The 14,552-nt window shown below is 36.0% G+C and overlaps 1 protein-coding gene across 11 annotated transcripts in view; it reads left to right on the top strand.

Annotated features, from left to right (window-relative positions):
• The window catches only part of ANKRD28 (ankyrin repeat domain 28), a 202,071-nt gene that overhangs the window by 169,857 nt on the left and 17,662 nt on the right, over nt 1-14,552 (top strand). For all 11 annotated transcript variants that reach the window (XM_032869753.1, XM_032869748.1, XM_032869752.1 and 8 more), the window contains 7 exons: nt 3,265-3,376; nt 4,511-4,537; nt 4,947-5,021; nt 7,890-8,091; nt 12,012-12,099; nt 12,564-12,681; nt 13,221-13,440. In XM_032869753.1, coding sequence (XP_032725644.1) covers nt 3,265-3,376; nt 4,511-4,537; nt 4,947-5,021; nt 7,890-8,091; nt 12,012-12,099; nt 12,564-12,681; nt 13,221-13,440 — 842 coding nt within the window. The remainder of the gene's footprint in view (nt 1-3,264; nt 3,377-4,510; nt 4,538-4,946; nt 5,022-7,889; nt 8,092-12,011; nt 12,100-12,563; nt 12,682-13,220; nt 13,441-14,552) is intronic.

Genomic DNA, 14,552 nt, shown 5'->3' with positions numbered 1-14,552 from the left:
CAGAGAGCCCGATGCGGGGCTCGATCCCAGGACTCCGAGATCATGACCTGAGCCGAAGGCAGCGGCTTAACCCACTGAGCCACCCAGGCGCCCCAAGCCTCTGTTTCTTTAAAGTATCAGAATCCTAGAGGTCCTGTCTAATGCCATCATTTATTGTCTCAGTGATTTGTTCTTGAGAACTTCCTGGAAGCTATAAGCTACAGTAACCAGAGGCATCCTTTCAATAAATGATTGTTTTGGAGACTCAATTAGTAGTACTGTAACATTGATAAAATATTGGGGCACCTGGGTGGTTCAGTGGTTAAGCGTCTAACTCTTGATTTCGGTTCAGGTCATGATCTCAGGGTTGTGATACCCAAACTTTGTGTGGGGCTTCATGCTGGGCATGGAGCCCGCTTAAGATAGTCTCTCCTGTCCCTCTGCCCTCCCCCCTCCCAAAAAAAACCAAAAACAGAAATGTTGACTTATTTTTCTAAATCACACTGATTTAATTCCCAGGTATATAAGCTGGGAATAAAAGAATAAAATAAAAAAATAAAAGAATTTTATTTTTTTTTATTTCTCTAATAAAATAATCTGGAATGATTAATTCATACTTATAAGTGTGAAATATTTTCTTAAAAAGGACACAAAATCCCTATAACTTCAAATTACTACTATTCAGTAATGTGTATTTGTGGTTTTTTTTTTATGATCATTTGCTAATCCCCTGTCAGCATCCCCAGGGAAGGTTGTTTATATCTTGATTTTCTGGCTTTTATAAAATCAGTGTGTTAACTTACAATCAGGAAAAAAGAATACACTCTCTCCCCTCCCCCTTATTTGCAAACTAGATGTGAGGTCCACATACTCAAGACCAAGTAATTTTGTGGTTCAGTATTTTATAAGCACCCAGGTTAAAGTGCCACTCTTAACTCATTAACCCCTGTGCTGAAGTATTTGGTAGCATGAAGAGGACACTGGATGAAGAGAAGACCTAAGGTCTAGTCCTTGCTTTGCTGTATGCTAGCCAAAAGATTTTGAATATGATTTGATTTTCCTCAGTGTCAGTAATTTTTTCCATTTGTTGAAGATAATACTTTATCTCACAAAGTAGTTAATGAAAGTTGATACTGCTTAGCAAAATGTAAAAGGCAGACCAGTAAAAGGAATTTTATTTCAAAGTAACTCTTAGTCTTCGTTTTGTTACAGGAAACCAACTATATGAATAATATGAATGTAAAAAAAATAAAGAAATCATATGATTTGATAAGAATTAATGTATAACAAATTATTTGAAGCCATTTAATGCTGTATCGATGGACCAGTCATTGTAAATGCATTGAGATGTGCTCTCTTACTTTAGAAAGTAAACACAAACTTACCTACTTGTTTTGCTTTCCTTAAATAAATTTTTTTTTTTTTTTCAGTACTCATGTATCAGCAAGTTATCTTAAAATAGTTTGTTCCACTGATAGAATCTGCTTTGTACTCAGGTCTCAATTGGAGAACTATTTCTGTTTTATCTCTCTCATCTAGAGAACTTGATTAAAGATAAAAAGATATGCCCTTGGGTGAAATGTTTGTGCCTACAAAGCAATGGGACTGTCCTCCAGGCCTGCAGGTCTTTTATCCATTCCAGTGAGCACTGACCTCTGACTTGGATACCTAGGAAAGAAAACTGGACACAGTTTATACACTGTCTGGAACACTTTCTGCAGAGCCCTCGAAGCTAGTTTATGAACACCAAAAAACACCAATCTTGTTACTTTAGATTCAGATTTGGGTTTTTTTGATCATAGTGATACCCAGTTCACCATATTTGACTAATGATTTTAGCTATACATAAATGTCAAAATTCCACTTAAATGGATAGACATTTGCTACCATTGAGGATAATAAATACAGAGTCTGCAAGTAATTACTAAGGCATCTAAAGGATTTTAAGCAATTCAGAATTAAAGAAAAGTGTTGGCATTGAAAAGAAAGGCCCTTATAGGTAGGTAGATGATTGATGCATAGGTAACATATAGATATATAAATGATAGTTATATATATATTTGTAATACATTCTATATATATCTATATATGATACAGTTACTAAAAGATCAATTACATTGCTTTGGAGTTCTTTTTTGTTTGTTTTTATATAACTTCAGTATGCTTTTAGAAACTTGAATTTTTTTACACTTTTTTTGTCTTTTTAAATTCTAGTATAGTTAATCATACAGTGTGATTAGTTTCAGGTATACAATATAGTGATTCAGCAATTCCATACATCACCCAGTGCTCATCATGGCAAGTGCACTCCTTAAGGAAACTTGAATTTTTAACAATTAATTTGATTATGAATTTTTCTCAGTAGTTGAATTAATATTTAGTTAGATGTACTATAATATTAGACAAATTATCAGCAAATAATTATGGATGTAAAATTTGAGCATAAATGGAGTTTAGCATTCCTAGTTGGATTTCTGTCCCCCACCCCATCTATAAAAGGAATAAACAGAGACCATTTTACCACAAAGGTGAAATGATTTGATTTGCTCAAGATCATTGGTAGGAGACTAGTTCTATAGACAATCTTCTAATTTCTAATTCAGTTGCTCCTTTTTTGCTACCTTAACAATAAAATGTACTAAAATTATAACAAATCGTGAATTGTACCTTTTAAAATTATTTTTCTAATGCTTTGATAGCCCAGGAATCAGATAAATCTGCCATGGGAGGATCTTTCTTGTTACCTATATATGACTTTACACCATTTACAGTCTTCTCAGTCCTCTGATTCAAGATCATTGAATTCTGACCTTGTTATCCTGAGATTTTTTTTTTATATCCTTTCTTTAGCTTCCTAATGAGATATTACACTCACTATGTGTTCCAGATACATCAACAGTAACATTGCCAACATTGGACGCTCACCACCACTAAGTTTAATCCTGTCAGATATTGTTTGAGTGGAATAGGTGGTGCCATACATAGTGACTGTGTAAAAGACAGCCAGCCCTCAGGTATACTGAGCTTGTTGACAGACTTTGGAGATATTCACTTTGAATGAAGGATATTCTCTAATGAACATTTCGCTTGTATTCTTATGATAGTTATAGTCAATGTCATTTAAATGACATTTATATAGTGTAGATGTATTTATAATTTTTACATTTCTCAAGAAAAAGAAAAATTGCAAGAAATTGTAAGAAAAATTGTCCGTTTTTAGTTTCAGATTGTCTTTATCATTGGTTAAAATGCAAAATTTAGAATTTTGAATATTACTATATACAGGTGCCTGGAATACTTACTGCGAAATGATGCAAATCCAGGGATCCGTGACAAGCAAGGATACAATGCAGTTCATTATTCAGCTGCTTATGGTCACCGTCTTTGTCTTCAGCTGGTAAGATTCGTTAATTGTTGTGGAAAGACTAATGTGATTTTATATTCTAATAACATAATGAGAATGAGAATAAATGTACCAAACAAACTCTTTTTTTAATATTTTTAGATCCAATATATACCTCTTAAATTCATACTTGCCTCAGTAAGATATCTCTCATTCCCCTTCCCCTTTCAAAAAAAAGAGAATGGAGAAAATTAGATCTCTGGAAAGGGCTTCTTGTGTCCTTTCCTTATACTACCCTGTGTTGATGTAGCATTTCTTTTCCCTTTTCCTTTAAATAAATGTTTTCCAGAAATTTCTAAAGAACTGTAACCACGTGTTGTGTGAGAAATGTCCCTGTGAGAGGAGGGTTTTTTCCATATAAATTATTTAGAGATTTCTGAAAGGCCCATTCTTTTTACAGTCCCTCCTGATAGGGAAGACAGTACTTCTGCAAAGGAGCTTTTTATTTCAACTGTGATCTCATTCTCTAATATACACGCCATTCACCACACTTTGCCAAACCAAAGAGAAAGCAAGAGACAATTTAAAAGATTATCAAGTGTGTAACAGATGCTTCAAGTTTAAAGTTTCTTTATTTACTTATAAATTATATTAAACTTTTCTTCTCTTCAACAGAGTGGATATTAAAGATAGAAAAAGCAGGTTGACCTGTTTAATGCAGTACTTAAAACCCTGTTATCAGAAATAACAAATATTTCCTTAGGTTATTATGGTATTTTGTACACTAAAATCTTAGACCCATGAATAGAGATAAGTGGTATGTTATACTGCATACTTATTTATTTAAAAGATTTAATTTTTTGGGCACCTGGGTGGCTCAGTGGGTTAAGCCGCTGCCTTCTGCTCGGGTCATGATCTCAGGGTCCTGGGATTGAGTCCCGGGCTCTCTGCTCAGCAGGGAGCCTGCTTCCCTCTTTTTCTCTGCCTGCCTCTCTGTCTACTTGTGATCTTTCTCTGTCAAATAAATAAATAAAATCTTTAAAAAAAAAAAGATTTAATTTTTTGAGGCAAAGGGAACACAAGCTCAGAATAGAATTTAACAAAGCTTTGTGTAAATAGAGAACATTTAGCTCTAATGTATATGAATATTTTCTAAGCTAAATATTCTTATTTTGAATTTTATTCCAGATTGCAAGTGAAACTCCTTTAGATGTTGTAAGTAATAATCTGCCCCCAATTTGGAGTATTATAATTAATTTATTTGCTCTCACTAGAGCTGAAGCCCATTCTACACATTCCTGAGAACAGAGACAAGTACATTTAGGGTATGGGGCTGGGGCAGGTGGTTCTTACTTGGTGGTGAGTAAATAGCATTTCCCTCAAGCTAGTATATAGCCCTACCTCAGAGCTCTTATTCTGTGGTCACCACCACCCTTTCATGATGATCTGTTGTATAAGCTTGCTGAGTGGAATTTTCACAGTGTAATGGTCTGAGATTTTAAATTCATATTTAAGTATCAATTTTTACTCTAAAATGTATTTAAACTTGAGGAAGGAGGCAGGAATAACTGCTGTAATATATCTAAAAGTACCATTTCTGACATTTCAAATACTTTTCTTTCAGTTAATGGAAACCTCTGGGACAGACATGCTGAATGATTCAGACAATAGAGCAACAATAAGCCCTTTACATTTGGCCGTGAGTACTGCCTTTACAGCCAACTTGATGCCTGGTTTATTGCAAATATCTCCTGTCTGGTTGTTTGACTCAAACTAGTACCCAGTAACTTTTGGGCCATGTATGATGATCATGAAATTAAATCTTCAACAACTTTTTTAAGTCAGAGACTTCTTTAGTGTACCTGTTACAATTTATTTAAAAAATAAACAGTGATCTTTGGGTTTCTCCCGAAGCCTACTCTAAGGGAGAGAATATACCTGTGATGTGAATTTTAAAATTCACTGCCCTAATGGAATGACTTCTAACTAGCTGAGCAGAACTTTATTTTCTGCTGCATTTCTACAACTTTTTTGATTTTGGAGCACTAAGTGTGTGTTCAGTGGTCCTTCAGTTGCTCATACCATAGAATTTGGCTCTATGATTTGTAATTTCTGTTTTAGCTTGAGATGCCTCTGATCTTTTTTTCATAATGTCAGTCACTAAGAGGAGAAGGTTAGTGAAGTAAAACATTTCTATAAATCAGATGTGGGAATAAATTACTTTAGGGAATTTCAAGCAAGACCCAGTCTTGTTCTTTTTGTGCTGAAAGAAGAATCTGTTTTTGAAACAGAGAATGTTAACATTTGTGGGGGGTGAGATGAAGATTGAGAATCAAGAGACTTGGATACAGTCACTAGCTATTTGGGAGATTGGTGGATTTACATGTATACATGTATACATGTATACATTTACATGTATAAAATGTTTATAAGGGTTTATACCTAAGTTAATGAGGATCACTACAAGTTCACTGATCCCTTTGTTTCTTCTCACGTGTGCTGGGTTTTTTAATAAGATTCTCCTGCATATTTTCTAACACCAATGCATCTGCATTGAATTTTCTACCCCTTTCTCCCTGCTTAGTACTTCCCTACCATTTTATGAATGACTAAGGAGGTGTGCTGCAATGTCCTGCTTCCTTGCCCTTTGGGTCTTTGGAAATACTGTCTGCTCTCCCAGACTTGCAGAGTAAATAAGTCATCCAGAAGGGCAAAGCAAGCATGGAGAAGATAGCTATTTTACTGTTGATGGCAAGAAATGAAGTCTGAGCAGATGACTAGGCAATTCTTACATCATCATCATCATCATTCTTAAACTAGCACTGCCATTTCCTAAACACTTAGTAGGTGCCAGACTAAAAACTTTGCCAAGTTTTTGAATATGTTATCTCAAACTTTCTTTTTTTTTTTTTTTTTAAGCTAGGTTTTTTTTGTTTTTTTGTTTTTTTTTTACTTCGTGGCTATTATGTGTAGTAGTGTTAATATGAACATGGCTATTTGTGCTGAGTAGTGTTTTTAAGCTGAAATGGAAACAATTTTTAATTTAGTAATTAGACTCCGTGAACTGTGATGATACCACCACTTTTCACATTTTGTATCTGTTCCCAGGAGGTTTTCAAAAATTAACTTGAAGTGATTTTTTTTTCCCTTCCAAACTTTCCCAGTCCAGGACACCTTGATGCTGTGAAAACACACTAGCTTGAGGTCTTGGTTCTTGTCTTTGCACATACTACCTGTTCAGATTCCTTATTTCCATCTTATACAGGGACATCTTGAGGGGAACACCTCTCTAGCAAATCATCATGGCTTCTTGTCATCCTTATTTGTCTCTTGTTGTTGTTGTATACTGTCTTCTGCATATACTGTGTTTCTCAAAGTTCTTTCTGCTAGTAGCAAGTTTCATTGACCCAATATTGAGGAACAAGATTAAATATGATCCTAGGACAATAGAGTTCCTAAAGTAGAGTTACTTAAATCTTTGAGGTGGTTGAGAATCTCTGTAGGTAGTCAGAAACAGCAAAGAGATCAGTAAGGCCCAGAGCAACTTTACGTCTTCCTGGTACTTTCTGACATTTTCTATAAGAAATAACTTTACAGTCCTTTGCTGCAGTTTGGGGCCTTCTTCTAGCTATGTATCTTTTTTCAGATTTAGTTCAAGTATGGTAGAATTTTACATATTTCAATTCCCAGTGAAACATTCACATGTGATTAACAAACTACTGAGCTGTAGTTCTGAATGGCATTAGCACTGGCATATGAAAGTCCTTTAGCTACAAAATGGTAATATGAGTAAACTAAAGAAACATTGTTTGCGTGCCACAACTAGGTCTTGTTAACTGCTTTATGTCTTGCTCAGCATCTAGTCCAACGAAAGTAATAGATGTTCAGTTGACATGTTGGTTTTGATATGAACTACGTGGAAAGCCTCTTCATCAAACTGTGGTAAAGAAGGGGACTTCAGTCTGACAAACCTTTACATTTTCATCCTCTATTATATAGCTAGTACCTGGCACATGGCAGTTATTCAAGCGGGGCTCAGTGTTAAGTATTTTTGCACTAAAAGAAATGTTTGTTTTCATATACAGCATGTTATGAAGTGAGGATAGTCATTTCAGTTTAAGAAATCAGAAGACTCAAATACTAATTAACTTCAGTTGCTGGCTATCTCTATAATTTAAATACAGTAAAATTTTATCAGAGTTAAGTGGAGCACTAAACTGTGATTAATAGCATAGGCTTTGCAATCATGGACTTAGAATGAAAGGTTTAACTGAATCTATGTTATACACTCATTGAATGCCAGGAGCCAGCCCATTGTATGCTAGTGATAAAATCACCTGTCATTTGAATATTTATTCTCTGCAGAATACCCATTCTCGAACACTGTAGTTTACTATTTTGTTATTAGAAAAATTTATACTTAACTTTTCTCAACTCTCAGTATGCATGTTTTAGATTATCTCAGGTGTAATAATGTGAAGACAAGTTTGCTTATTACTTTGTTTTCTAAGGTATCTGAGAAGTCAAAGTATATACTTTTTTAATTTATATTTTTATTTATTCCTAGGCCTATCATGGTCACCATCAAGCACTAGAAGTGTTGGTACAGTCTTTATTAGATCTTGATGTGAGAAATAGTAGTGGAAGAACACCCTTAGATCTTGCAGCATTTAAGGGCCATGTTGAATGTGTGGATGTACTCATTAATCAGGGAGCCTCAATTTTAGTAAAAGATTACATTTTGAAGAGAACACCTATACATGCTGCAGGTATGTTAAAAATTATGCATGATTTTAGTTACCACTTTGTGTCTAATACTCTTTTCTTTTTAAATTTTTTGTGTGTTGTACTACTGGTAATTATTTTAATAATGTTGACTTTAAACAGTTGAATGAGGAATGTGCCTGGTTAAGCATCTGACTCTTGACTTTGGCTCAGGTCATAATCTCAGAATCCTGGGATCAAGCCCTATGTCGGGCTCTGCTCTGCATGGACTCTGCTTGTCCCTCTTCCTCTGCTCCTCCCTCCTCTTGTGCACATGCACTTGCCCGCTCTCTCAAATAAAAAAATAAAAGTTCAGGTGATTCTTTCAAGGAAAAGCCAACAACAAGATTATGATTGCTTTAAAACATTATCTACCTTAGAAATTGGATTTAGGGGCACCTGGGTGGCTCATCGGGTTAAGCCTCTGCCTTCAGCTCAGGTCATGATCTCAGGGTCATGGGATCAAGCCCCGCATCGGGCTCTCTGCTCAGCAGGGAGCCTGCTTCCCTCTCTCTCTCTGCCTGCCTCTCTGCCTACTTGTGATTTCTCTCTCTGTCAAATAAATAAAATCTTAAAAAAAAAAAAAAAGAAAGAAATTGGATTTATGTAGTAGTCTAACTTCGGAAATACTTCTTCAGTAAAACAGTGAAATATTTTTTACTTCTTTTTGATGGGAGTTATTTTGGATTGGTACGTGCTTTCATTTAACAGTTGGTGAACATTTTGGATTCTTGTACCAGAGTGCTGCATTAAACACATACAAAGGCAGGAGTTATAGAGCACCTGCTTCATGCAAGATCTACTCCATGGTGTGATTTTATGATGTTACAAATATGTGAAAATGCAAAATTATGTAATTTTGTTCTATGAATTGGTACTCCTGTATACCGCTAGCGATGTAAATTCACAGCTCTCTACAAGAATTACTACAAGTCAGTATTTATTTTATTACATTTTTATTTTATTTTATTTTATTTTATGTTGAAGATTTTATTTATTTATTTGACAGAGAGACAGCAAGAGAGGGAACACAAGCAGGGGGAGTGGGAGAAGGAGAAGCTTCCTGACGTAGGGCTCAGTCCCAGGACACTGGGATCATGACCTGAGCCAAAGGCAGACATGTAATAACTTAGCCACCCAGGCGCCCCTGTATTCATTTTAAGTAGCTGAGACTGGTACACTTGAAGAAACCCTAACCAAGTTTTTTTTTTCACCCCCATTAGGCCTCCCTTATATGATTAGATTCATTTCAGTTAGTCTGTTTTTACAGAGTGATTTATTTTTAAGATTTTGTTTATTTATTTGACAGAGATCACAAGTAGGCAGAGAGGCAGGCAGAGAGAGAAGAAGGGAAGCAGGCTCCCTGCTGAGCAGAGAGCCCAATGCAGGGCTCGATCCCAGGACCTTGGAATCATGACCTGAACCGAAGGCAGAGGCTTAACCCACTGAGCCACCCAGGCACCCCTACAGTTATTTTTAAGGACACTTTTTTTTTTTTTTTTTAAGATTTCATTTATTTATTTGAGAGAGAGAGACAGTGAGAGAGAGCATGAGCGAGGAGAAGGTCAGAGAGAGAAGCAGACTCCCCGTGGAGCTGGGAGCCCGATGCAGGACTCTATCCCGGGACTCCAGGATCATGACCTGAGCCGAAGGCAGTCGTCCAACCAGCTGAGCCACCCAGGCGTCCCAAGGACACATTTTAACGTGGGTCTTGGACTTTACTTCTAGTCCTTTAGGACAGTTGCATTTTTGAAGACTCTCGGTAACACCCACTATTGCTCCATAGCAGTCTTTCAGAAATTATCAGATATTCAAGCAGGGCTCAAAAATGGAAAAAATTTTAAGTGGATTAAAATTCCTAATAAATGTGTATATATGGGGTGCCTCAGTGGCTCAGTGGGTTAGGCCTCTGCTTTCGGCTCAGGTCATGATCTCAGGGTCCTGGGATTGAGCCCTACATCGGGCTCTCTGTTCAGCGGGGAGCCTGCTTCCCCCTCTCTCTCTGCTTGCCTCTCTGCCTACTTGTAATCTCTGTCTGTCAAATAAATAAATAAAATCTTTTTTAAAAAATTTTTAAAAATGTGTATAAATAAACTGCTATATGCTAAGAATTAAGAAGTCAAAATGCCATCCTTTTCTATTATTCTAGAAAAAAATGTTTATATACCATTCTGCAACTTAATAATTTTTGTGTTGTAAGCACAGATCATTTGCAGAGCTGATTTAAAGCTTTCATGGAGTGGTTTGCACTCTTAATTGATAAATATTGAAACAAGACACTAGCCAGTCCCTCAGAAGTGGCTAACCAATGTCAGATAGTCTATATATCCTATCCACTGAAAAAGCTACAGGCTATTATTGGTGCCTACCTTTTTAATAAATGCAGACCTGGTTCTGTAGATACCTTTCAAATGTGGAGATTGTTAAAGAGCACCTTAGTCATAAGTCATGAGGAGGACATTGCAATTTTTTTTTTCCAAAAGGGAACCAGTTTTCTCCTACAGTGATGTTATGCTTGATGTTTTAAGTATTGAACTTATAAAACAAAAAAAACTTCTCAGGAGCTACTATGAACCAAGTGTAAGTGAGTCCATTAAAGAAGTGGCAGGCCAAACAATTTCCCTGATGCATCCCCAAGTGAAATGCTTCAGTGTCAGCTGTTAGTGATTACATTGAGAGCTGCTAGCAGAGTGTAGCATATAGATATGGAATGATTTTGTACCGTAAGTCTTAATTAATAACTATTAGAATTTAATATAGGTATTAGAAGGTACTGTAGAATATTAGGGCACCTAGCTTTCTTTCATTAAATTTGTCTTTTAATTAGGAAGAACAGTGATAGATACTTCTTTTTGCATCATTATGTGACTTATATATTTAAACTTCAAATTTTACTGTATTATGGGAAAGACCTGAATTTTGCTTACCTTAAAAGCTTACTGTTTTGGAATGCCTGGATGGCTCAGTTGGTTAAACATCTGTCTTCAGCTCCAGGCATGATCCCAGGGTCCTAGGATTGAGCCTTGCATTGGGCTCCCTGCTCAGTGGGGAGCCTGCTTCTCCCTCTCCTCCACTCGTGCTATCTCTCACTATCTCTGTTTGTCTATCTTCTCTCAAATAAATAAATAAACCCCCCCCAAAAAAAAAAGATTGCTGTTTTCTCTAAGCTACTTCTGTTTTATACCGTTGCCCATTTTATGTTTAGACATATAAATACAGTCTTTAAATAGATGGTTTCTTCTTTGATTATAGATGTATCCATTGGAATACTTTCATAGTACCCAACTAAAAAGTGGCTTAAGTGACAAGTGTTTATCCTCTCACAAAATGTTCAGAGGTATAGTCAGCTCCGGGATTGATTGATTCAGCAGTGGTGCCAGAGCTCTCTATTCTCTTGCCTTTGCAGTCATGGCACAGAATAGCTACTGCTTCTTTACAGGATTCACATCAAAAATCAGGAAAAGAAGAACTTGTCATTATCAGAGATAAAAATATTTCCCAGAAGCCCTCAGACTTCTTAGAATCTCAGTGGTCAGACTAGACCAAGACTCATCTTGAAACCAGTCATTGGCAAAGAATGTAGTTGTGATGAACTTGATCTAATCACAGTTTCATCCCTTGGCTAAAGGCAGGGTGCCTCCCCTTGATCACAGTTGGCTACCATGAAAGCACCAAATAAAATGAGCATTTTGTTGGCAGGGCAGATGGTGAGGGATGGCTATGGCCGTATTTTACCATGAGGGATTTAAATCTATTCAGTTTCACCAACAAAAGCAATAGAAACCTCCTTTGTATCTAAACTTTTTTTTCTTTGACTAGTAAATTCAGTGATAGGATCTCACAGGTACATCTAGAAAATATGCCCTAAGATGGAAATTCTGTTTTACTATTGTAATTACTGAAATTTTAAAATATCACTCTACAGCAACAAATGGCCATTCAGAGTGCTTGCGGCTACTAATAGGAAATGCAGAACCACAGAATGCAGTAGACATTCAAGATGGAAATGGACAGTAAGTTCTAATGATTTTTAAATTATTTTTAAGATGTGTGTTGAGGGGCGCCTGGGTGGCTCAGTGTGTTAAAGCCTCTGCCTTTGGCTCAACTCATGGTCTCAGAGTCCTGGGATTGAGCCCCGCATCAGACTCTCTGCTCAGCAGGGAGCCTGCTTCCCCCTCACCCCCCCCCCCCCCCCCCCGCCCCGCCTGCTTGTAATCTCTGCCTGTCAAATAAATAAATAAAATTTTTAAAAATAATAATAAGATGTGTGTTGATCTTCATGCTTTTGCCCGTTTTAGTAAGTCTATCATAATATGTTAACTGAATAGCATCAAGTATAGTTTTCTCATCTAAGTATACTTTAAATTTGCATCACAAAACGGCATGTTTAGAAAACAGGCCAACACACTGTTTAATTGTTTTTCGTGGAGTGGAGTCTTATGTGCTTAACACTGAACCTATTCCTGTTGTTGCCCAGGACTCCTCTGATGCTGTCTGTTCTCAATGGGCACACGGACTGTGTTTACTCACTGCTGAACAAAGGAGCAAATGTAGATGCCAAAGATAAATGGGGAAGGACAGCATTGCATAGAGGGGTAAGCAAAAATGTTCCCATTGCCTTTAATCAAAAATTTCTTAGGATCTCATTTTCCCTAAAACTAAACTAGGCTGTGTTTATTTTTCTTCATCAGATTTTTACTAAATAGTTTTGGATCACTAATTTTAAACAGCTACAAAACAACTTAATTTAGGAAACAGTGTTGGAAGAAAATTTTAAAACCCCAAAACCTTGAGTAGTCTTAATGTCCATTTTACTTTTTCTCATTATTACAACTATTTTCTTACACATTTTTGTCTTTTCCCCTTTGCAACCATTCACCTCTTTTGCCTTCATTTTTTTTTACTGATTTATAAGTTCCTTTATTCCTGTTTTTCATAATACTTGTGTTTTGACAAAGTTACTGCTTTACATGAATTTTTAAGCCTTTTTCAATAAAAACAATTACTAAAAAAAATGATAAATGTTTTGATTGATGGACAAATATGGGGAATACAGACTTTAAAAATTTTTTTAAATTGGCACATAGTACCCAAGATAATATATTCAAATACCTACAAATACTTTTTCTTTCAGGCAGTTACAGGCCATGAAGAATGTGTAGATGCATTACTTCAACATGGTGCTAAGTGCTTATTTCGAGATAGCAGGGGCCGGACACCTATTCACTTGTCAGCTGCCTGTGGACACATTGGTGTTCTTGGAGCCCTTTTGCAGTCAGCAGCATCTGTAGATGCAAACCCAGCCATAGCAGACAATCATGGATATACAGCACTTCACTGGGCCTGCTACAACGGTTGAGTATATAGTTATAAATCTACATTAAATGCCTGTTAATGTACCAAACAGAGACAACAAACTATAACACACTATGATATTCATGAATATTTATTAGGCAACTGTGAAATCAGTAGGAACATAGAAATACTATACCTATGTAGTTGTAAGCTTACTCCTGTCACTTGTCATGGTAAAGCCAAAGATCTTTTGATATAAACTCATCATTAAGTTTGAAATTTTTCTTAGATCTTTGCTTCAACAGGTATTTTTGCATTTTTAACATACTTCTATTAATATTTACAATGTCCTTTATATATATAATATGCTCATAGTTTGATTTTGTTCTTTTACTTTCTAAGTGTACTTGTATTGGGGGAGAAAGGTAGCAAAAAATAAAAATGTATCACATTCTAAACTGAAATCTGTATATGTGTTCTGAGTACATTGCAAGATAGATCCTTCTAGCAACAGTAACACGTATGCTCCACATTTTAAGGGAATAAAATCTTAGCAGATCACAGACGTAGAAACTTAGAAGCTTTTATGGTTAAGTTAACTTTGCTACACGATCAGAACATACTGACCTTTGGCTTCCTAGAAGCTCACAGCCAGTCAGTCCTTTTATAGGTGGGCTCACTGACAGTCACTCAGAGAAGTATAAAGCTGTTTAAGGTTTAAATGTTCAAAGTGAAGTTTGGCTTATGAAATGTCACTAATTAAGGTAATTTAAGTGAGGAGGCATGTTGAGAGATAATGATTTTTTCCTTGCATAGGGCCACAGATTTGATCATGTTAGAAAATGCTAGGGTACATTATGTACATTGTAAACATCAACTCTATCAGAAGTTTGGGATTAGGGCTTTAGCAGGGATATGAGGGAATTTTTAATTTGTTTTGAATTTCATTGTAGCGTTTAGATTACTCTTAGTTTTGAGAGCATACCTGAAAAGGTAGTTCACAATTCTAGTAACTTTCCCTCAAAATATTAAGAAAATATGAATTACCTCTTGATATAAATATTGACTTACTTAAAAAATAAGTATAGTATCTGTTTTAAAATCCAGCTGACTGCCTTACCAGAGAGTTGAGGTTTCTCCCTTCTTGTAATGTGCTCCTTCATGGTTCTTT

This window comes from Lontra canadensis, unplaced genomic scaffold (assembly GCF_010015895.1).
Source record: "Lontra canadensis isolate GAN:19392208 unplaced genomic scaffold, GSC_riverotter_1.0 scaffold38, whole genome shotgun sequence".
Taxonomy (NCBI): domain Eukaryota; kingdom Metazoa; phylum Chordata; class Mammalia; order Carnivora; family Mustelidae; genus Lontra; species Lontra canadensis.
This window is presented reverse-complemented; position numbering and strand designations above follow the sequence as displayed.